The sequence below is a fragment of the Salmo salar genome, chromosome ssa03 (genome assembly GCF_905237065.1).
Source record: "Salmo salar chromosome ssa03, Ssal_v3.1, whole genome shotgun sequence".
NCBI lineage: Eukaryota > Metazoa > Chordata > Actinopteri > Salmoniformes > Salmonidae > Salmo > Salmo salar.
The window spans coordinates 19,835,884-19,861,247 of record NC_059444.1 but is presented as its reverse complement, the minus strand read 5'-3'; the positions used below and the strand labels follow the sequence as shown (position 1 = coordinate 19,861,247).

At 42.6% G+C, this 25,364-nt stretch overlaps 1 protein-coding gene across 3 annotated transcripts; it reads left to right on the top strand.

Moving 5' to 3' along the window:
• Positions 1-1,772: 1,772 nt before the first annotated feature.
• Positions 1,773-23,475, top strand: LOC106599621 (protein FAM227A). 3 transcript variants are annotated; one of them, XM_014190912.2, is made up of 16 exons: positions 1,773-1,835; positions 10,992-11,168; positions 11,459-11,526; positions 11,621-11,681; positions 11,839-11,939; positions 12,402-12,545; positions 15,566-15,664; positions 15,787-15,891; positions 17,625-17,754; positions 18,007-18,227; positions 18,713-18,806; positions 19,030-19,112; positions 19,332-19,489; positions 21,210-21,362; positions 22,990-23,062; positions 23,287-23,475. In XM_014190912.2, the coding sequence occupies exons 2-16, from the start codon at positions 11,048-11,050 to the stop codon at positions 23,380-23,382; spliced, it is 1,707 nt and encodes a 568-aa protein (XP_014046387.1). In that variant the 5' UTR covers positions 1,773-1,835; positions 10,992-11,047; the 3' UTR covers positions 23,383-23,475. The 3 variants fall into 3 exon arrangements, with proteins under 3 accessions (XP_014046387.1, XP_014046390.1, XP_014046388.1); XM_014190915.2 differs by having other exon boundaries at positions 22,990-23,084; positions 23,287-23,377; XM_014190913.2 differs by having other exon boundaries at positions 1,780-1,835; positions 11,004-11,168.
• The last annotated feature ends 1,889 nt before the right edge of the window (positions 23,476-25,364 follow it).

Genomic DNA, 25,364 nt, shown 5'->3' with positions numbered 1-25,364 from the left:
TGGTAGGCCTGATCACCGACAATGATGAGACAGCCTATAGGGAGGAGGTTAGAGACCTGGCCGTGTGGTGCCAGGACAACAACCTTTCCCTCAACGTGATCAAGACAAAGGAGATGATTGTGGACTACAGGAAAAAGAGGACTGAGCACACCCCCATTCTCATCAACAGGGCTGCAGTGGAGCAGGTTGAGAGCTTCAAGTTCCTTGGTGTCCACATCACCAAAAAATAACATGGTCCAAGCACACCATGACAGTCGTGAAGCGGGCACGACAAAACCTATTCCCCCTCAGGAGACTGAAAAGATTTGGCATGGGTCCTCAGAGGTTCTACAGCTGCACCATCGTGAGCATCCTGACTGGTTGCATCACTGCCTGGTATGGCAACTGCTCGGCCATCCGACCGCAAGGCACTACAGAGACTAGTGCGAACGGCCCAGTACATCACTTGGGCCAAGATTCCTGCCATCCAGGACCTTTATACCAGGCAGTGTCAGAGGAAGGCCCTAAAAATTGTCAAAGACTCCAGCCACCGTAGTCATAGACTGTTCTCTCTGCTACCGCACGGTAAGCGGTACTGGAGCACCAAGTCTAGGTCCAAGAGGCTTCTAAACAGCTTCTACCCCCAAGCCATAAGACTGTAGAACATCTAGTCAAATGGCACACCAGGCTATTTGCATTGCCCCCCTCCCCTCGCCACACCACTGCCACTCTCTGTTGTCATCTATGCATAATCACTTTAATAACTCTATCTACATGTACATACTACCTCAACTAACCGGTGCCCCTGAACATTGACTCTGTACCGGCACCCCCATGGAAATATTGTTATTTTTTACTGCTGCTCTTTAGTTACTTGTTACTTTTATCTCTTATTCTTATCCGTATTTTTTGAAACTGCACTGTTGGTTATGGGCTTGTAAGTAAGCATTTCACTGTAAGGTCTACACCTGTTGTATTCTGCGCATTTGACTAATACAATTTTATTTTATTTTATTTGAGTGCTATGTAAAAAAATATATATAGCTTGCAACATGTTTCATTCTTTTTTTATTTGCTCTCGTGTTAGAAAAGGTTGGAGACCCCTGATCTACATTGACTAAACTGGATTTAACAGGTGACATCAGTAAGGGATCATGGCTTTCACCTGGATTCTATGTCTGTGTCATGGAAAGACCAATTCCTAATGTTTTGAACACTCAGTGTATAAACAATAGCCTATATGTAGGCTAGTTTTGCTAGGAGCCAATGAGGAGACTCGGGATCTTTCCCCCACAGCCCTTTCCCCCACGGGTTTCCATGGTATTTTCTTTACCTCTAGATACCACACATCTATTGTGTTAATGGAAGCTAACATGGCTACCATAGATTGTTGTAGTTAGTATCATGTAAATACATCATCATGCTCAGTCTAGACATTCCGTTTTATAGTATTTAAATAAAAAAATGCCCATGTAATTTTAATGAGGAGCTAACAGGCCTGTCTTTTTTTAAAGTTAAGTTTAAAAAAAATGTTTTATTAACAACAAATCAATGCAGGAAGTACATGTGGGAACACAAGTATATATGAATAATATACAATGGACAATTGGGCTTGGGGGTACAATATCACATTACACAAGGACCTTAAGGGACATACATACACTTATAATTCTAACAGCTTTTATGTTAGTAGAGTATTTAGACTAGTAGGCCTGTCTTTATCTGCAATATTTGTTGGATGGCGTCACAGGGTTTCCTCGGTAACGCGCTCTTGAATTCCACACACAGAGCTGCGTGAATTTCAGTACGAGGGGACAGGACGACTGGACAGGGGTTTTACAGCCAGGCAAATTGACGTAAGTAACTTCTAATCAAACAGTTCGTCAATGGAGAGATATACGGCTTTTAGCACCTCATGTGATTAGACAGTAGTTTTTCTTCACAGATTTGCTCTCCAAAATAGACGTCCATTAAACTTTAACAGAATAAGTTGCACATTGCGTGGTAACAAAAAAAAGGAAGAGGAAATTCCAAAACTCTTAAGAGGGCACTAGAACACTACCGCATCTAGAAAGATGCCAGAGTTTCCGATTTAGAATTCCGAGGTGCATGATCTTAAAAAAAAAATAGAGTTCCCAGTTGTCTTGAATACGCTGAAGTCAGAAGTCGAGATTTCCTAGTTCCCAGTTGTTTTGAATGCAGCATTAAATGACCCGAGCAGGGCTGGTCCTTTCCGTTCTTTTCAGTCCCCCCCCCAAAAAAAATGGAATAGCAAAAAATGATGTTGAAAAGATGTCAAAAATGTTCCAGGCGTCGAAGTTAGGTTCAATTTAGGTGCTGAATGAATGGGGAAAATACTTATTTTCCGTATGCTTAAAATTCATATTTTCTAGGACGTTGAAAAATAGAATATTGAAATCATTATCGGTTCTGAATGAAGGTTGAAAATACTTCATTTCCAGATGTTGAAATCAGGCTCATTTTTGGTTCTGAATGAAAGTTGAAAATACGTAATTTATCGACGTCTATGTTTGGGCCAAATCAAGGCTGGTCCAGACCCGACAAAATCTGAACCAAACCTAGACATCTATTATTGATTCAGATTTGGTCCAGGCCGGACCAAAAATCAATGTCCGTGGATGTGGAAATCAAGGCCGGTCCGGATTGTATAAAAACAAAACATGCAAAAGGCGTTGGTGTTGGTATGTGCTTGCTGAGGTGTAGCCTACAGTGTTGCCTGAAATAAAATGTTATGAATGCCCATCTATGTGGTAAGCCTACCGTTTGTAAAACACTAATAAAGACGTCAGCTTGTGTTTACTGGTGTGTAGCCTACCATGTCAGCCTGCAATGGAATTTTATGAATGCCGATCCATGTGGTAGTCCCATCATTTGTAAAACGGCAGTGTCATGGGATTTATTAGTCCTGATTTCTGTTATTAATCAATTTCGCTATTTAAGCTCTGAATATCAGCTACCCAACTTCATCAGGCGTTATCGTGACCCTATTTGCAATGTGTTTACACAGCGGGAAATGCAGCTTGTCAAAAATTGACAGATAGAAACTTGAAACCACTGATCATGACAATGGGGTGAAACTCCTGGAGAACAGTTGTGATTGGCCATTCCATATTGTCCATTTTAATTTGACCTGTCCTGTTTTTAGTATATGTTGTTTGTTAACATTACATTTTTTTATTTGATTTGGCGCCATTTAGGTTAGGCTAGTTGATCGAAGACTCCTGCATGATGTAGAAAGTGTCCCATCTCATTACATTGTCATACATTTTATCTCCAAATCTTCATAAAAGGCCACATACTCTTTCTACCATATCCAATATCTGCTACATGATTTATATTAGATCTTTTTTGGACGGAATGTTGATCGAGTGCCGCAGCGATGCGTCTCTCCCAGCACCCTGGAGAGGCGCGCTGGGAATGAACAAGCAAAATATTTTGCGCCTCTGCCTTTGATAAAGTGGGCACAGCTTATCACATGGCGGCATTAACGCTTACCTAAAAATTGTCATTGTTTAGGGGGAGAAATATGAGGTTTTATGAGTTGTTTTTGGAGGTGGGGCCTGAGGCACCAATAGCACCTCATTTTGAACAATGAGCTCTTCTCTGACTGGCCAATATTCTCTGATGGCTAGAGCAGTTTCTTCCTTGCAGTCTGGCCAGCCCATCAGAATCACAGACCTCAATGTCTGGAAGTGCTCTTCCCTGTCTGTGTGCTGTCTGATTTGAATAAGGCGCTGGTCCGTAACATTGAGGTAGTCAGCCTGGTTGATGAGTTCATCATCCACTTGCTCTGTTTGTAAGCTGCACACTGCATGTTGTTCATGCATGGAGCGTGTGTGTGTGTCTGATGCAGTAGCCCTGATGAGCCTGTCACTCGCATACATCTCCGGCCCTGGCTTATACACCACCAGGTCAGTTTAGCTCAGAAAATGCCGCCTTTCGTCAATTTTCCGCCATAGGCGAAAGCCTAGTCCCGCCTAATGAGCAGGCCGGCCGTGGATGCGAGTAACCAGTCTTGTTCAGCACATTTCAATACATCCAGGTAAATGAAGTACACTGGTAAAACACTGGGTGTTGCAGTGATGAACATTTACCAACAGATGGCATCAACGTGCCATCTTACACCCATAACGTCTTCCCTTTCAGAAAAAAGGACAGGGGATTGTCTATTGACTAAGACAACAAACCTAGTAATAATATGCAACATGAAAGGTTTGGACTTTTTCAGATATAAAATTAACAACAAATTATGATATTGAGTCCATTTGTCTCAGTCTTTTCACTTTTACCTTTTTTTAAATGATAGTCAAGTCTTCAGTAAAGATACTCAGTGCATTCTGTCTTTTTGTCTTCTTTATTTATTATTTATTTTTTTACTCTGTCAACAGTCCATATAGAAAACCTCCAGACTAAGTATCTTAGATGGCTGCGACAGCCATCCACAGCATGAAAAGACTGGAGGCTTTTTAGTCAGGACTCTGGGGATCATGCACAGGCGTGTCACCTGACAGTCTGAGGCGAGTGTTGATGGGAGAGAAAGCTGCCGCCCTGTTATCCGCTGGTTCTTCGCCCAGTGCCTCAGGCCCCATGTGACTTGCTGGGAGTCCGTCATTTGTCATGCGACCCCTATGACCGTCGGGGTTCTGAGTAGGTGTTAGCTCAGCAACCAAGAGATTAACCCTGTTATGACGGTACAGTGACCAAGTAGAAGGGTGGTGCAACTTTCCGAGTCGAGTAGGCAAGTAGTAGGCAAGTTGAGAACTGTGACCTGGCCAAGATAAAGCAAATGTCACGTCCTGACCCTAGTAAGATGTAGTTTTCTATAGTAGAGTAGGGCAGGGCGTGACAGGGGGTGTTTTGGGTTGTTCTATGTTTTCTATTTCTATGTTTAAGTTCTAGTTTTCTATTTATATGTTGGGATTGTTTGGGGGTTGATCTCTAATTGGAGGCAGCTGATCCTCATTGCCTCTGATTAGAGATCATATTTAAGTTGGGGTTTTTCTCATTGTTGTTTGTGGGTTATCTTTTGAGTATTGTGTTGTCCGCTCTGTGTCACGGTTTGTTGTTTTGTATATTCAAGTTTTTAAGTGTATTGCATTCAGTTTCACTTTTAATAAATATGTGGAACTACGAACACGCTGCATTTTGGTCCGGTCCTTCGAACAGCTGTGACAGAATAACCCAACATAAAAGGACCAAGCAGCATGGAATGGAGCAGCAGGACAAATGGACTTGGGAGGAGATATTGGACGGGAAAGGACCCTGGAGGCAGGCTGGGGCGTATCGCCGCCCGAAGGACGAGATCGGCAGCGAGAGCGGAGCGGCGATACTATGAGGCGCTATATCCACCCAGAGGCAAGTGCGAGAGGCAGCCCCCAAAACAGCGACGCTCCTCAGCCCGGAGCCTCCAGCGACGCTCCTCAGCCCGGAGCCCCCAGCGGCGGTCTGCAGCCCAGAGCCTTCAGCGGCGGTCTGCAGCCCAGAGCCTTCAGCGGCGGTCTGCCGCCCAGAGTCTTCTACGGCGGCCTTTAGCCCAGAGTCTTCAGCAGCGGTTGGCGGTCCGAAGCCTCCGGCGATGATCCATGGTCTGGTTCCTCCGGATATACAGAAGTGGGCGGTGGGGGTACTACGCCCGGAACCAGAGCTGCCGCCATAGACATTAGTCACCCACCCTACCCTCCCTTTGTGTTTTTTTTTTTGTCTGTTTGCATTCGGAGTCTGCACCTTTGGGGGGGGAGTACTGTCACGTCCTGACCCTAGTAAGATGTCATTTTCTATAGTAGAGTAGGGCAGGGCATGACGGGGTGTTTTGGGTTTTTCTATGTTTAAGTTCTAGTTTTCTATTTCTATGTTGGGATTGTTTGGGGTTGATCTCTAATTTCAGGCAGCTGATCCTCATTGCCTCTGATTAGAGATCATATTTAAGTTGGGGTTTTTCTCATTGTTATTTGTGGGTTATTATCTTTTGAATAGTGTGTTGTCCTCTATGCGTCACGGTTTGTTGTTTTTGTATATTCAAGTATTTAAGTGTATTGCATAAAGTTTCACTTTTAATAAATATGTGGAACTACGAACACGCTGCATTTTGGTCCGCTCCTTCGAACGGCCGTGACAGCAAAGCAGTGCAACACAAACAACAACACAGAGTTACACATGGAATAAACAAACACAGTCAATAATAAAATAGAAAACGTCTATATACAGTGTGTGCAAATGAGGTAGGATAAGGGAGGTAAGGCAATAAATATGCCATAGTGGTGAAATAATTACAATATAGCAATTAAACACTGGAGAGAGAGATGTGCAGAAGATGAGTTTGCAAGTAGAGATACTGGGGTGCAAAGGAGCAAAATAAATTACAGTATGGGATGAGGTAGTTGGATGGGCTATTTACAGATGGGCTATGTACAGGTGCAGTGATCTGAGAGCTGCTCTGACAGCTGGTGCTTAAAGTTAGTGAGGGAGATATGAGTGTCCAGCTTCAGTGATTTTTGCAGTTCGTTCCAATCATTGGCAGTAGAGAACTGGAAGGAAAGGCGGCCAAAGGAGGAATTGGCTTTGGGGGTGACCAGTGAAATATTCCTGCTGGAGCCTGTGCTACGGGTGGGTGCTGCTATGGTGACCAGTGAGCTGAGATAAGGCGGGGCTTTACCTAGCAAAGACTTATAGATGACCTGGAGCCAGTGGGTTTGGCGACGAATATGAAGAGAGGGCCAGCCAACGAGAGCATACAGGTCGCAGTGGTGGGTAGTATATGGGGCTTTGGTGACAAAGCCCCATATACTGTGATAGACTGCATCCAATTTGCTGAGTAGAGTGTTGGAGGATGTTTTGTAAATGACATTGCCAAAGTCAAGGATCGGTAGGATGGTCAGTTTTTCGAGGGTATGTTTGGCAGCATGAGTGAAGGATGCTTTGTTGCGAAATAGGAAACCGATTCTAGATTTAATTTTGGATTGGAGATACTTAATGTGAGTCTGGAAGGAGAGTTTACAGTCTAACCAGACATCTAGGTATTTGTAGTTGTCCACATATTCTAAGTCAGAACCGTCCAGATTAGTTGTGATGCTGGACGGGCGGGCAGGTGTGGGCAGCGATCGGTTGAAGAGCATGCATTTAGTTTTACTTGCATTTAAGAGCAGTTGGAGGCCACGGAAGGAGAGTTGTATGGCATTGAAGCTCGTCTGGAGGTTTGTTAACACAGTGTCCAAAGAAGGGCCAGAAGTATACAGAATGGTGTCGTCTGTGTAGAGGTGGATCAGAGAATCACCAGCAACAAGGCCAACATCATTGATGTATACAGAGAAAAGAGTCGGCCCGAGAATTGAACCCTGTGGCACCCCCATAGAGACTGCCAGAAGTCCGGACAACAGGCCCTCCGATTTGACACACTGAACTCTGTCTGAGAAGTAGTTGGTGAACCAGGCGAGGCAGTCATTTGAGAAACCAAGGCTGTTGAGTCTGCCGATAAGAATCTGGTGATTGACAGAGTCGAAAGCCTTTGCCAGGTCGATGAATACAGCTGCACAGTATTGTCTCTTATCGATGGCGGTTATGATATTGTTTAGGACCTTGAGCGTGGCTGAGGTGCACCCATGACCAGCTCGGAAACCAGATTGCATAGCGGAGAAAGTACGGTGGGATTCGAAATGGTCAGTGATCTGTTTGTTAACTTGGCTTTCGAAGACCTTAGAAAGGCAGGGTAGGATAGATATAGGTCTGTAGCAGTTTGGGTCTAGAGTGTATCCCCTTTGAAGAGGGGGATGACCGCAATGAGTGCCCTAGAGGCGAATGGCACAGGCTGGCCGTCCTGCATGAAGGGAAAGGGAATGGGGGGATACCTAATCAGTTGCACAACTGAATGCATTCAACCGAAATATGTCTTCCTCATTTAACCCAACCCCTCTGAATCAGACACGTGTGTGGGGCTGCGTTAATCCACATCCTCATCATCGGCACCCGGGGAGCAGTTGGTGTTGGGGGTTAACTGCCTTGCTCAAGGGCAGAACTGCAGATTTTTCCGCCTTGCCATCTCAGGAATTCAAGCCAGCGACCTTTCGGTTACTGGCCCAATGCTCTTATCTGCTAGGCTACCTGTCGCAACAGCCCAGTCCATACTGGCTCGAGTCACTCTGAATCGTGACAGGTTTTTACACTTCATAGTATCGCAGGACAGGTGTCTGGGTGATCAGTTACTTTATTTTCCTCACCGCTGTGTTGTGTTTTGGAAGCCAATGCCGATGGTGTCCTTGTCCATGATCCTCCTTAGTTGCTCAGACACCTCAGAGAGCCATGGCAGAAACTTGACCAGGTAGGTGACGAATCCGACGAAGTGCTGCACTGACTTCACGTCAGATACGTGGGGTGGCATGTCCAAGACAGCCTTCACATTCTCTGAATCAATCAGATGGAGGACAAGATGTGTCTGTGAAAGCGGACCTCTAGCACTTTTAACTGAAGATTTTTTATGCTTCGCCTTAGCTTGACCTGTCTGCATCTGTCCATCAGGGCCAGCAGCTTGGAGTCATGGTCATGGTCTGCCTCCTCAGCTCTGTCCCCACAGCCCACTACGATGATGTCATCTACTATGGGTTTCACGCCACTGAGTCCAACCAGCAGCTTGTGCGTTTTCCACTGATACACATCTGGATCCAAGGAGACCCAAAACGGGAGCTTCAACCACCACTTCCTACCCCAGGGTGTCCAAAAGGTGGTCATGTAGGTGCTGGGCTCGTCGAGTTTGCACTGCAGGAAGGCAACTCTGGCGTCCATGAGCGTGAAGACTCTGGCCTTCGGGAGCTTGTAAAGAACATCCTCCAATGTGGGCATAATGTTATGTGAACATCGCAGAACCCGGTTGACGTGTTAAGGATCAATGCATAGCTGTAGCTTGTCTGGTTTCTTGAAGATAACCATATTACTAATCCAGTCTGTAGGCCATGTAGGACAGATGTGATGTGGCCATCTGCTTCATATTTGTCGAGCTGAGCCTTCACAGCTGCTTTCAGGGCCACTGGTACATTGCGAGGTGCACACTGAACTGGCTAGTTTGCTGTATCCAACTCAAAGTGGACTTTGCCGGGAACTGACTAGACCGGTGCATTGAAGACATTATGGTATTTGCTTTGGAGTGTCTCTTTGCTCAGAGGCCCAGCCTGGACTTTGTCTATAGTGTTAAGGTCTGCTGGAATGGTGAAGTTAATAAGCCCGAGGTGCTTACATGTTGACCCTGATAGTAATGGCTGTTGACTAGCCTCAACTATTTCAAACTTAAGGGTGTGTTTCTGGCCAAGTACAACACACTCTGTCACACACAGGCCTAAACAGGTCATCAGCTGGCCTGAATACAGTTTCAGCTTGGTGCTACTCTGTGTTTGTTTGTCTCTGGGCGCAAGCCTCCTTTTGTCTTTAAGGCATGTGGCCTCAGAATCTAGCTGGCATTGTTGTGGTTCTCAGTGCTGTTGTTCCCTTCATCTGTGTCTGTTTCAATGGAATGCACTTTCCCCTCCTTTCTCTTGCTCTTCATGCAGACCCTTTCGAAGTGATTAGCTGTGCCACAGGATTTTACACATTTTCATATATGGTTGTGCAGTGTTCTTTTCCACATCCGTGAGAAATAACACAATATCTGCACGTATAGGGGCTGTCTATTGCAGAGTTGGCTGTAGTATTAGCATTAGCTGTGGCAAAGGGGAATTTCTTAGCTGGCTGCCTGAATGTAGCATTGACATGGTCCATATGCTACCTTTCGAACACCATGGACCTCATCCTTATAAGAGTAATCTTTCCCGCACGGCATGTATCCAATGCCGAGACCAGTGTCAGGTCCCGTGCTCTCTGCAAACGTCTGCACGTGCCTTCATCAGCTATGCCGAGCACTATCTTATCGCTGATCAGTTTGTCTCTTAAAGCACCATATTCACATGTAGTTAAAGTTGTGTTCAAGAGCATCAAGAATAGCTGTTGCGTTACCTTGCTGAGCTGCTGTTAGGTTCAGGTTGTGGTTGTATAGATGTCAGCATTCAGCAGCCATTATAGTCCTCAAACTGGCAGCCACTGCATCATCAACCTTTTCCAGAAGTCCAGTAGCTGGTGCATAGTCCTTCCATTCTCTTCTGGACGTATCCCAGTTCGTGCTCCTATCTCTGCTGAGCTTCATAATGACGGGAGGGGGAATGTTATCAGCCATGTCTATCTGATGCTAACAACACTGAAGCTAATTGCTAACTAGCAAACTCACTGTAGTTAAGGTGAATTCCCGGCAATATTTTACTCAGTTGAATTTTTTGTAAACCCAAACAGTTCGCTCTGATTTGCGGTGGTCATGTTTGGATGTTAAATGACGAGACAGTGTCACTGATGCAAGTAACCAGTTGTGTCAGCACATTGCAAGGGTATATGCAGTACACTGGTAAAACACTGGTGTTGCAGTAATGAACATTTACCAACAGATAGCATCAACGTGCCATCTTACACCCATAACAAACATGACCTCCATTGGTTGATGCATAAAATACTAATATCAAAATGGCCTCATATGGGTTCAAGGATCAATCACAATGGGAATACAAAAAAAACTATGTGATTGGGTTGCAAAAATCTGACCAGTTGTTTATAGACATAGAATGACCTATTGGAAGCCGTAGGAGGTCATTTGAAATAAAATACTCTTTCATATTCTTTCTGTAAATACCAATGAAGGCTGAAGGATGAAAGGCCAAAATGCGCTGGTTTTATCAATAAAGAAGCGCTTTTATTAATTCCCACTGGCCTCCAATGTATTTCCTTTTCGGCTGATTCAGTTTGCTCCTCAAATCATGCTCCTTGGTTGGAGAGCAAGGTAGTGGCAATGTTACCTTCCTTTTGCTGTGATCAAAATGTAAGAAATGTCAATGTCATGCTGTTTTTCCTGCTGTGTTGATATAGGCTTATAGAGAGTGTTTGATAGGCTTTGGAATTTATTGAGAACTTAAAATGACGCCATGCACCAGCCGTGTCCCTAGGTTTTTTGCTGCGGCGGCAGATGTGGTAGTGGCAGAGGTCCACAATGGCGGACATTAGTGAGCAGTGCGCACCCATCGTGGTGTACCAGGAGGACGTGAGCGAGAACCCTGTCACTGCGCGAAGCAAGAAGGAGAGCCTACAAGAGTCCTCACGCACTCCAGCCTGTATCCTTTTCACATGTTAGGATAGCTCTAGTTTAGATCCCTGTATCGTATCGTGGACTAAACCCAGCTAATGGTAGGGAGGCAGTAGCCTAGCCAATTGAAAACATGCAGTGTCCCCATACAGTAGGCCTAAGTGAAATAGTTTACACAATCATGGTGATGTACATTAGTGTCCCTCACTGTCCCACACACTTCTCTCCAATTACCTCATTGTTGTGTTATGATATGACTGATAAATATTGAAATAATACAATGTGAATTTCTGTTTGTCCTTAACGGGGGTGTGACAGCCTGTTTGGTGGGTTCAATGGGGACCCTCAGTGCAAGGATTGCCCGTTTGCCTCCCCTTTTCAGCTCTGTGAGTGAAGGCCACGCACGCACACACGCACACACACACACACACACCTCATAGTATAGTCTTTGTATCCTGACCTGGAAGCTGTGTTTTTCAGATGGGTTATGACTGGGGACAGACGCTACATACTCACCTAGCTGCTATCGCAGAGGGCAAAGGTACAGACACATGGTTTCTTATGGGTTCATGACATTTCAGACATGCTTATGTCTTCTTATAGTTTCAAGGAATAGGAAAAGGGAAACAGAATTTTAGCAATGGTCTAATGGTTTGATACAGGGTTAAGTAATCATGTGATATCTCTCCTCCCTCCAGACAGACAAGACAAGGCAAGGTCAAAGTTCACTCGGCTGTCCTCCCAGCAGGACTCGTCCACGTCGCTGCAGAATCGCCGGCGCAACATGCCAGCTGAAAAGGTCAGGGCTCACAATTGACGGAGGGAGGAGGATGGTGTTGAAGAGGTGTGATGTATCGCCTGTGAAACCCAAATGTGAACTACCTATTATGTCAATGGTAATTTTGATCAATAATCATCCATAATCAGTGAGAGCTGTCCTCGTTGAGAACACTGAAGCTGGTTGGTCACATTGTTATCCTGTATACATAATGTAATTACTGTAATAGGTTCTTCTGACCCATTCAACTCATGTGTAAATTAAATATTGAACATACTTGTTCCTGATTGAATTAAGAGACAATACTGCATACCAAGTTTAAACTGAGAATTCTAATGGGATTTTATGTTGGTCATTTGTGTGTGTTCAAATAGAAATGTGTGTTATCCCAGCAGGCAGAAGAAGTAGACATGGGAAATCACATTTCTTTCCCGCTGAGATGGTTTAATGTGTATCTATCTGCTTTCTCTCTCTTATCCTCAGCGTGAAGTGGGAATGCCCAAGCTGGTGGAGCTGTATCAGTACCCAGGGTTCAGAGACGACATGCCCATGCCCCTGCCACACAGCAACACCTTCTCTACCATCATTACCCACGTAGTGAGGGCACAGCCGCACCTCACCGACAAGGTACTAAACAGCACTATATCAATAGTCCAGCGGATAGGTGAAATAATTGTTCCATTTTATGATACAAGTATCAACCTTGGTACACCAATACTAGATACCTTAAGGAACATTTTATAGATTGGAGGCAGTCTGGGAAGCCTGTCAGTCAACCAGGGCGACCATTGTAATAAAATGGCTGCCATCCGGATTTCCTGTTAGAAGAAAATAGGGTAAAATCGTTCCAAACAATGACTTTGTAATGTTATCTATGCACTAAATAAACCCCACAGATAATATAGACAATAATCATAATGTACTCTTAAGACCTTAATAGTGGTCATATTGAGGTCATTGTGACCATAGTCTAGCGGCTACATGAGGAAATTGTGGATAATGTGATAAAGACCAAATTTCACACACAGCTAGGGCATATCTAAATAAGTATTTGTGGCTATACTGTCATCACAGATTGTCCATTACCCCCCTGGCGGTCAATCCCAGTATGGCCGCTAAAAAATTGGTTAAGAAACCCAATGGAAACACTACAGGTAGGCTAGTCTGTAGCTTGTTACATCTGCTCTGAAATGCATTTACTCACATCACTCAAGAAGATGTTAAATATACAAACATTTATTCAAGTCAATGTGTGTAGGTATAGGCAGGTATAGGTTGTATTTGAATGATGTGTTTCATGCATATACAATTATATTATTCAACAGGCTACTCTGCAAACGTTGATTGAGAAATGACGACGTCATTTTCTTTTTTTCGCTCCGGCACCTAAAACAATAGCACTACACCACTGTGTATAATAGGTTAAATCTCAGTGGCACTATAGCTAAACATCTTTGTTTAGACTTTTACTTACTTTGTTTGAAGGCCGAAAGGTCTCCTCATAAAATGATTTTGTTAAAATGGGTTACCTGTCTCTCTGCTAGACATAATACATTCCTATGTGATTTTTCTTAAAGTGATGTGTACTAGGCATGTTTCCTGTCACATTTCATGAAATGTACACAAAACAGAATATCATATTATATATCATTGCAAAAAGTAGACTTCAGGGAAGACCCATATGACTTTTTAGAGTGTTTGCATGTAAAGTATTGGAACTAGCCATGAAAACATTACAAAAAACAGAATTTCACCACTTTTTTTACTAAACGTTTAAAGAATTTGTATATATGGAACTTTTTGGCAATTTTATTGTGTTTTCCAGACAATTTCTTTTAGATTTTTCTTTTTTACATTTTCCCGTCAAACATTTTAATCCATCATTTGGCTGTATGTACCAGTTATCAGTGGTGGAAAAACTACTCAATTGTCACAGTTGAGTAAAAGTATACCTTAATAGAAAAGGACTCAAATAAAAGTGAAAGTCACTCAGTAAAATACTACTTGAGTAAAAGTCTAAAAGTATTTGGTTTTAAAAATACTTAAGTATCAAAAGTAAATGGAATTGCTCAAATGTACTTAAATATCAAAAGTAAAAGGATAAATCATTTCAAATTCCTTATATTAAGCAAACCAGACGGTACATAATATATATATATATATATATATATATATATATATATATATATATATATATATATATATATATATATATATATATATTTGACAATAGCATGGGCTCACTCCAACATAGACATCATTTACAAATGAAGCATTTGTGTTTAGTGAGTCCGCCAGATCAGAGGCAGCAGGGATGACTAGGGATGTTCTCTTGATAAGTGTGTGAATTGGACCATTTTCCTGTTAAAATGTAACGCGTACTTTCTGGTGTCAGGGAAAATGTATGGAGTAAAAGTACATATTTTCTTTAGGAATGTAGTGAAGTAAAAGTTGGCAAAAAATATAAATAGTAAAGTAAAGTACACATACCCCCAAATAACTACTTAAATAATTTTTACTTAAGTACATTACAACCCTGACAATTATTTATGCAGATATGGCTAACTGAATCTAGTCCAATATGGCCCCATGCAGCTGGTTGGTGGCCATATTGAAAAGTCTGTGATGACACTATAGCCAAAAATACTTATTTAGACATGCCCCAGCTGTTTGTGGAATTTGGTGGCTTTGTCATATTCAAATAGTTTTTTAGCCACTGGATTATTGTCAAAATGACCTCGATAGGAGCACCATCAAGGTGTTAAAAGTATTTTATGATCAGAATTATTCTCAATATTTTCTGTGGGATTTATTTAGTAGGTGGGTAACATTACAAAGTCATTTTCATATTGTTTGGAATGATTTTACCCTATTTTCTTCTAACAGGAAATCTGAATGGCAGCCATTTTATTAAAATGGCCGCTCTGGTTGACTGACATGCTTCCCAGACTGCCTCCAATCTTTAAAATGTTCCTTAAGGTGATGTTTTTAAGAAGTGAGCTTTTGAGGCTCTGGAGCCAGAGGAGGCCACTCATGTACAAAATGTACCTAGTGTAACAGTGTAGGTTCCGTCACTCTCTTCGCCCCAACCTGGGCTCGAACCAGGGACCCTTGCACACATCAACAACTGACACCCACAAAGCATCGTTACCCATCACGCCACAAAAGCCACGGCCCTTGCAACGCAAGGGGAACAACCACTTCAGGTCTCAGAGCGAGTGACGTCACTGATTGAAACGCTATTAGCGCGCACCACCGCTAACTAACTAGCCATTTCACATCGGTTACACTAGTATCAGTGTAACAAGTTTGCTACTTCTCGGGTATATTTGGTTCTTATCCGCTGGACTACAACGCATATGCTGTAGTCTTCTTCATTTGGTAGGGGGATCCTTGTTTTTGTTTTGTCATTAGTCACTTTGAAGAAAGGAAACATTGGCCTGGTTGCAGATCTGTTTGGTCTTTGTAACTAACTACTATGGTTTTTGTCATGCCAAATGTGTAGTTAAACAGATCTGGGACCAGGCTAAGGAAACAGAGTATGGCTCATAAACATGAACTTCAAATATGATTTCAAACATTGTCAGCAAACTATTATAATTATCTGACTAATGTTTGAAACATTCCATCTCCATCCTGTCCTGTAGCCCAGGTACAAGGCAGTGTTCCAAAGCATCCTGTCTTCTTCTATGATGGAGGACTTTGTCATCGACTCCTTCTGGTGGCTGTTTCTACAGCACTTCCAGGTGAGATTGACAGAAAGTCACATTTATGCACATATGTTTTTATTCTCTAGTGCAGTGCAGTTGTCAACAGACTTAAACCACAAGTGGTGGTACATTAAAGGCTGCCTTGTTTTTCTCTCCAGCCAGACGCACGCATACAGGACAGCCTGTTTGCACGAATCGCAGAGAATTACATCCGAATCCTGATCCAGAGTCTAACATCACGCAGTGGCAAGTGGTTTCTCAGGGTAATGCCTCTATTTCTCTACTCCCGTGCAGGTTGATAGATTGATCATGCACATAACATACAATATTACAAGATTCAACTGAGCACTCACAGATAAAACGTACAGTTCAAGTCGGTAGTTTACATACACCTTAGCCAAATACATTTAAACTCAGTTTTTCACAATTCATGAGATTTAATCCTAGTAAAAATTCCCTGTCTTAGGTCAGTTAGGATCACCACTTTATTTTAAGAATGTGAAATGTCAGAATAATATTAGAGAGAGTGATATATTTCTGTTTTTCTTTCTTTTATCACATTCCCAGTGGGTCAGAAGTTTACATACACTCAATTAGTATTTGGTAGCATTGCTTTTAAATTGTTTAACTTGCGTCAAACATTTCAGGTAGCCTTCCACAAGCTTCCCACAATAAGTTGGGTGAATTTTGGCCCATTCCTCCTGACAGAGCTGGTGTAACTGAGTCAGGTTTGTCCACACATTTTCTATAGGATTGAGCTCTGGGCTTTGTGATGGCCATTCCAATACCTTGACTTTGTTGTCCTTAAGCCATTTTGCCACAACTTTGGAAGTATGCTTGGGGTCATTGTCCATTTGGAAGACCCATTTGCGACCAAGCTTTAACTTCCTGACTGATGTCTTGAGATGTTGCTTTAATATATCCACATAATTTTCCTATCTCATGATGCCATCTATTTGGTGAAGTGCACCAGTCCCTCCTGCAGCAAAGCACCCCCACAACATGATGCTGCCACCCCCGTGCTTCACGGTTGGGATGGTGTTCTTCGGCTTGCAAGCCTCCCCCTTCTTCCTCCAAACATAACGATGGTCATTATGGCCAAACAGTTCTATTTTTGTTGCATCAGACCAGAGGGCATTTCTCCGAAAAGTACGATCTTTGTCCCCATGTGCAGTTGCAAACCGTAGTCTGGCTTTTTTATGGTGGTTTTGGAGCAGTGGCTTCTTCCTTGCTGAGCGGCCTTTCAGGTTATGTCAATATAGGACTCGTTTTACTGTGGATATAGACACTTTTGTACCCGTTTCCTCCAGCATCTTCACAAGGTCTTTTGCTGTTGTTCTGGGATTGATTTGCACTTTTCGCACCAAAGTACGTTCATCTCTAGGAGACAGAACGAGCGATATGATGGCTGCGTGGTGTTTATACTTGCGTACTATTGTTTGTACAGATGAACGTGGTACTAACAGGAGTTTGGAAATTGCTCCCAAGGATGAATCAGACTTGTGAGTTCTACAATTCTTTTTCTGAGGTCTTGGCTGATTTCTTTTGATTTTCCCATGACATCAAGCAAAGAGTTTGAAAGAAGGCCTTGAAATACATCCACAGGTACACCTCCAATTGACTCAATTGATGTCAACTAGCCTATCAGAGGCTTCTAAAGCCATTACATAATTTTCTGGAATTTTCCAAGCTGTTTAAAGGCACAGTCAACTTAGTGTATGTAAACTTCTGACCCACTGGAATTGTGAATGATAAGTTAAATAATCTGTCTGTAAACAATTGTTGGAAAAATGACTTGTCATGCACGAAGTAGATGTCCTAACCGACTTGCCAAAACTATAACTATAACTATAACAAATTTGTGGAGTGGTTGAAAAATGAGTTTTAATGACTCCAACCTAAGTGTATGTAAACTTCCGACTTCAACTGTATAGCTTTTACATATATCTCACACTGAGTATAATCAAAACTATTTCCTAATCTCTTTCCTCTATAGGAGTTCCCCAGTACCCTGGCCCAGACCCTGTACTGTTGCTTCTGCTGTTGTTTCCCTCAGTCCTGCAGAACTCTGCGCAGTGACACCTTCCTCATCCCACTGTGCTTTACTGCCTACCAGTGGACAGGAGGTGACACTGCACACACTCATGTAGAGTCCATGCCCCAACACAATATTAGGAAGGGGTTCTTAATGTTTGGTATACTCAGTGTATCTCTTCATATTAATTCTACCTTTCTACCCTCCCAGCTGACACTGTTTACGTCTGTCTGTCTGTCTGTCTGTCTGTCTGTCTGTCTGTCTGTCTGTCTGTCTGTCTGTCTGTCTGTCTGTCTGTCTGTCTGTCTGTCTGTCTGTCTGTCTGTCTGTCTGTCTGTCTCAGGTATCTGTCCTGCCCCTGATGTTTTTAAGAAGTGGGATTTTGAGGCTCTGGAGCCAGAGGAAGCCACTCATGTACAGTTTGTTTCTGGGAACAAGAGGAATGAGAAAGAGAGTGACTCATGTCTGTCTCTCCTGGACAGTATGTTCTCCAGTGCCTATGTTGATGAGCCCTTTCATAGTAAATTGACCAGCAGTGCCACCACTCTACTGAGGAAGAAACCGGTCAGTCTTTTCATTTTCTCAAACTCACGCAGGCATGCAAGCACGCACACTTACAATGAGCATGCACACACACGCATGCACGCACGCACGCACGCACGCACGCACGCACGCACGCACGCACACACACACACACACACACACACACACACACACACACACACACACACACACACACACACACACACACACGCTCAGTCACACACACAAACACCCCAATGGGCAAAAGCAGGTTGAATCAAAGTTGTTTCCACATCATTTCAACCACAAAATCGAATGACATTGAATCAACGTGGAAAACGAATTGGATTTGCAAAAAGTCTTCAACGTAAGGGAACATTTAACATAAGTCCAATGACATGGTGACATTCAATTCATGTTAGTGGACAACTCAACCAAATGTAAATCAAAACTAGACATTGAAATGAAGTCTGTGGCCAGTGAGACACCTTTTGATCAGAACTGATGCCCTTCTGTGTGTGTCTCAGAGCTCATTGCTGACCAGTAGTAATCACACCACTCTGGAGGGCCAGCCATCTAAAAGCACAGTTGACACAACCAGCACTACGTCAGGCTCGGAAGGTAAACCTCTATGTCTCAATTTGGTAAGCGTAAGTAGTCTAAATGTAGGCTGTGTTTAGTGGTTTCTCTGCATGGACTTGATTCAAGTTCGAGATTCATGGCATAGGTCTTTGGTAGTGATATTGACTTCACCACAACTCAATGCCAACTTTCTCTTTGTGTGCTCTTCTTGTCTCCCCTGTCTCTCTGTTGTTGGCTGTGTGTGATGTTCTGGTTGTTCCAGAGAAGACCGTGGGCTCAGCGAACATCACAGGGACAGACCTGAAGGCCCTGACCGGACAGGCCAACCAGACACCTGCCAGAGAGGTCAGACTGGCACTTCACACAGTCCAGCTTTCACACTCATTCTGTCTATCTTACTCTCCCTGCTGACATGGTTTCATTTACCCCTTATCTTTTCTTTCGTTCTCTCTCTTTCTCAAACAAACAAACACAAACCTTTCTCTTTTTTTTCTCACCCCCTCTCTCATCCGCTCTCCTTCATATCCCTCTCTCATTCCCACTGTTTCTCCCCCTCTCCCCCAGTCCCATGTAGCCTATCCGGGCGTGGCGTTTAAGCGCAGTGTGTTTAACGTGTATGGCAACAGTCCTCTGGTGCAGTACTACATGCGTGTTCTCCACATGGACCCCAAGGTGGGACAAGACGTACTGGTGGTCCGGACCGAGATCAGCAAGCTGCCTCCATATCCTCACAATGATAATAATGGAGTGTGTGTGTGTGTACTGTACATATGTGAGTGTGCGTCCTTGCGTGGGTGTAAATGTGTAAATGTGTATGTGTAAATGTGTATGTGTGTGTCCCGGCGCCAACCATGTACCCCACAGATTATTCTGTTGATAAAGTTAGAGGGTACTCCTGTATTAGCCATTCTGCCGCCCTCATCCACATACAGTGCCTTCAGAAAGTATTCATACCCCTTGACTTATTCCACATTTGTTGTATTACAGCCTGAATTCAAAATGTCATCCATCTACACACAATGCCCATAATGACAAAGTGAAAACATGTTTTTAGAAATGTTTGCAGATTTATTGAAAATTAAATACAGAAATATCTAATTTACATAAGTATTCACACCCTTGAGTCAATACTTTGTAGAAACACCTTTGGCAGCGATTACAGCTGTGAGTCTTTCTGGGTAAGTCTCTAAGAGCGTTCCACACCTGGATTGTGCAACATTTGCCCATTATTCTTGAAAAAATTATGCAAGCTCTTTTAAATTGGTTGTTGATCATTGCTAGACAACCATTTTCAGCTATTGCCATAGCTTTTCAAGTAGATTTAAGTCTATCTTGGCCACTCAGGAACATTCTTGGTAAGCAACTCCAGTGTAGATTTGGCCTTGTGTTTTAGGTTATTGACCTGCTGAAAGGTGAATTCATCTCCCAGTGTCTGGTGGAAAGCAGACTGACCCAGGTTTTCCTCTAACCTTTTGCCTGTGCTTAGCTCCATTCTGTATCTTTTTTATCCTGAAAACCTCCCCAGTCCTTAACAATTACAAGCATACCCATAACATGGTGCAGCCACCACTGAAAATATGGAGATTAGTACTCAGTAATGTGTTGTATTGGATTTGCCCCAAACATAACACTTTGTTTTCAGGACAAAAAGTGAATTGCTTTGCCACATTTTTTGCAGTATTACTTCAGTGCCTTGTTGCAAACAGGATGCATGTTTTGGAATATTTGTATTCTGTACAGGCTTCCTTATTTTCACTAGGTTAGTATTGTGGAGTAACTACAATGTTGTTGATCCATCTTCAGTTTTCTTCTATCACAACCATTCAACTCTGTAACTGTTTTGAATTCACCATTGGTGAAATCCCTGAGCGGTTTCCTTCCTCAGTTAGAAAGGACGCCTGAATCTTTGTAGTGACTGGGTGTATTGATATTCCATCCAAAGTGTATTTAATAACTTCACCATGCTCAAAGGAATATTCAATGTCTGCTTCTTCTTTTTTTACCCATCACCCAATAGGTGCCTTTCTTTGCAAGGCATTGGAAAAGCTCCCGGGTCTTTGTGGTTGAATCTGTGTTTGAAATTCACTGTTCTACTGAGGGACCTTACAGATAATTGTGTGTGGGGTACAGAGATGAGGTAGTCATTCAAAAATCATGTTAAACTGTATTATTGCAACTTATTATGTGACTTGTTAAGCACATTTTTTACTCCTAAACTTATTTAAACTTGCCATAAGAGTTGAATACTTATTGACAAAAATCTAAATTCCATTAGATTTATATTCTATATTCTATATAAATTCCATATTATATTATATTTCTATATTCCATTTTAAATTCAGGCTGTAACACAACAAAATGCTGAAAAAGTGAATACTTTCTGATTGCACTGTACATGACATCACAGCCAGTGTTCCTTCCTTGACCCCATGGGGATGTTACGGCTGGATCAGTGACGTACAGGGACATTCTGAGTCAGGCCCATGAGCGTTCTGTGGCCCACCGCAGGGACCTCAGGACCATGTGGGGCCAATACTCTAAGGAACTCTATGTTCTCAACCAGAGGAAGCTGGATGAGCGCTACGAAAACTTCAGGTACAGTTAACATTCCCAACACCGCAGCTCAACACTACAGTGTATATCTTACTGTAGTATGACACACACTGTAAGATATACACTGAGTGTACAAAAAATTAAGAACACCTGCTCTTTCCATGACAGACTGACCAGGTGAATACAGGTGAAAGCTATGATCCCTTATTGATGCTTGTTAAATCCACTTCAATCAGTGTAGAAAAGGGGGAGAAGAGACGTTAAATAATGATATCTAAGCCTTGACAGAATTGAGACATGGCTTGTGTATATGTGCCAGTCATAGGGTGAATGAGCAAGGCAAAAGATGTAAGTGCCTTTGAACTGGGTATATTAGTAGGTACCAGGCGCAACAGTTTGTGTCTAGAACTGCAATGCTGCTGGGTTTTAAAGGCTCAACAGTTTCCCATGTGTATCAAGAATGGTCTACCACCCAAAGGACATCCAGCCAACTTGACACAACTGTGGAAAGCATTGGAGTCAACATGGGCCAGCATCACTGTGGAACTCTTTCGACACCTTGTAGAGTCCATGCCCCAACACAATATTAGGAAGGGGTTCTTAATGTTTGGTATACTCAGTGTATCTCTTCTATTGAGACCTGGCAAGGTCTTCTGATTGATAACTGTAGCATTATATACTACAATACCCATAATGCCCTGTGTAACATATCCAGTTTTATGTTAGTACAATTAGCATAATGGTGTCCCTCCTTGTCAATACAAAAACAACGTTGAAAATATATATTTAAAATAATGCTGTCTCATCCACATAAGGCGTAAGATGCACCCCAAATGGCACCCTACCCACTACATATTGAACCACTCTGGTCAAAAGTAGTGCACTATGTAGGGAACAAGGTGCCACCTGGCACGCAAACATGCCCACTGCTGCCTCAGCCATACAAGGTTTTGTCCTCCTGTAGGCTCAGTTTGATCATTTGAATAACCACACAGAGAGATACCATATTGATGTAGCTTAGCATAGACCTGCAGAGCGAGCCACGGGTGGTGTTGGAAGTCAATGATGCTCCATGTAATGTCTGCTTTGGATCTGTCTATGTTGGCCTATTAATACTTGTCACCTATTTGGGGTAATGAGAGCCTACTCTGCTCTCACTGTCTGATTCTAGGCCTACTCTCACACAACCAATGTTTCCTGGCCCATACACATGCAATTTTTCTCCCCTGTGAAAACAAGTGTTTTATGTTGTATAATTAAGCAATAAGGCATGGGGGTCTTTGGTATATGGCCAATATACCACGGCTAAGGGCTGTTCTTACACACGACGCAACGCGGAGTGCCTGGATACAGTCCTTAGCCGTGGTATATTGGCCATATACCACAACCCCCAGGGTGCCTTATTGCTATTATAAACTGGTTACCAACATAATTAGATCAGTAAAAATACATATTTTGTCATACCTGTGGCATACAGTCCGATATACCATGGCTGTCAGCCAATCAGCATTCAGGGCTCAAACCACCCAGTTTATAATATTTTCATATGTTACCCTCTGCCCGAATGTATCTTTGCTTTTTTTGTCTTTTCAAAAGATAATAAAGTGAACAAAAGCATGCTTGGATCTGTCCTGTATTGGTGACGCTCCTTTCTCTCTCTTTTAATCAGGAAACAGAAAAAGATCCTGTCCCAGAAGACAACTACCAAACGACTGTGCCAGCTACTGGTCCCAGAGACCATCGTAAGTTCTACATGACTGTCCTGTGAGTCCTCACTATTGTCGTATTAAAGGTGGTGCTGTTGTGTTGTGCCACAGAGAGTATGGCTTAACCTGATCTATATGAATTTCAGTAATGGGCGGCAGGGCCCTCACTACTGTAGAATGAAGGTAGATAAGCTATAAAGTAGCTACAAGTACAGTAGCTGTATACCCCTTTATTGACAGTTCTGTCATTGTTATTGTAGAATGAAGAGGACACCAGGACCAGCTCTGAGGTCATGCACGCCTTCGAAATTGCTGTGTCTGGGCTGGACAAAGTCACCCCTGACCCCACAGTCTGACCCCTTAACCCCCCGGGTTTGACCCCTCAACCCTGAACCTGAACCCTGACTACCCTCATATCGGAATGCATTAAAAAACATGCTTCACCTGTATTGGCTTTGATTATATTTGGCGCTTCAGGGTCTGCAGGAATGCTGTAATGAACTACCACAGGCACAATGTGGCGGTATATACATGGCTACAAATACCAGTGTCTGAATGGTGTTGACTCTGAGTAATCATTAAAAACAAAGACTGAAAAAGTGTAAAACCTAACATCCAATATGGATAGGTTGGGGTTTTGGACAGAGATCTTGGCTTTATGATAGACAATATTTATCTGACCTCCCAGACGATACCTCTCAAGGTCACCAGCATTGCTTTTGGAAAGGAGAACACAGACAGCACAGTAGATTGATTACAGGGTGATCAATTGATGACTCATGGTAAGAAACAGGACAACAACATTAATTACTGAATAAAATATACATCTCTGATAAAGAAAACAAACTACGTTGCTTTTCTCTGATGCCAGCTCAAACAGAGCGCTGGATCAACAACACTTAGCTAACAGCGTGATTTGGCCTGTGTCATCTAGAAAGAGAGAGAGACTGACAGACCAAATGACAGACAGCCGGCCATTGGAATTCCCTGAATGTTATCGTAAAATATTTATTACATGACATAAAAGGAGAAATATCACACTTCCGAGCCAAGAGACACACTAGGGTGAGTCCACAGGCCATTTAAGGAGATTTGTTTGAACAACACTGCTTCCTTTGCTTCTGCATCTTTGGCCGTATCTCGCTATTCTGAAGTGGATGTTTTAAAGTGGACATTAATGGGGCAATCTGCAGTTGCCACATACATTTTTGTACTTATAAATTAATGATATGTACCCAATGATTCTTGAAGAATATAACTTATAAATGTCTCATGAACTTACAGTGGCAAGAAAAGTTTGTGAACCCTTTGGAAATACCTGGATTTCGCATAAACTGGTCATAAAATTTGATCTAATCTTCATCTAGGCCACAACAATAGACAAACCCAGTCTGCTTAAACTAATAACACACAAACAATTACACATTTTCTTGTCTTTATTGAACACTCCATGTAAACATTCACAGTGCAGGGTAGAAAAAGTATGTGAACCCTTGGATTTAATAACTGGTTGACCCTCCTTTGGCAACAATAACCTCAACCAAACGTTTTCTGTACTTGCGGATCAGACCTGCACAACGGTCAGGGGGAATTTTGGACCATTCCTCTTTACAAAACAGTTTCAGTTCAGCAATATTCTTGGGATGTCTGGTGTGAACTGCTCTCTTGAGGTCATGCCACAGTATCTCAATAGGGAGAGTAGAAACAATGTTGAACTTTCTCCATTTATGGACAATTTGTCTTGTGGACTGATGAACATCAAGGCTTTTAGAGATACTTTTGTAACCCTTTCCAGCTTTTGCAAGTGAACTATTCTTAATCTTAGGTCTTCTGAGATCTCTTTTGTTCGAGGCATGGTTCACATCAGGCCATGCTTCTTGTGAATAGCAAACTGACATTTTGTGAATGTTTTTTATAGGGCATGGCAGCTCTAACCAACATCTCCAATCTCGTCTCATTGATTGGACTCCAATTAGCTTTTGGAGAAGTCATTAGCCTAGGGGTTCACATACTTTTTCTAACCTACACTGTGAATGTTTAAATGATGTATTCAATATAGACAAGGAAAATACAATAATTTGTGTGTTATTAATGTAAGAACACTATGTTTGTCTATTGTTGTGACTTAGATGAAGATCAGATCAAATTTGATTACCAATTTATGCAGAAATACAGGTAATTCCAAAGGGTTTACAAACTTTTTCTTGCCACTGTAGTTCAACTGTCGTAACCCATCATAATCAAAAATATAAGCTTGTTTTGTAAACAAAGTAAATGTAGACAAATAATATATAGCCTCCAAACTATAATTTTTATATCATGGATGGTCAATCCTTGC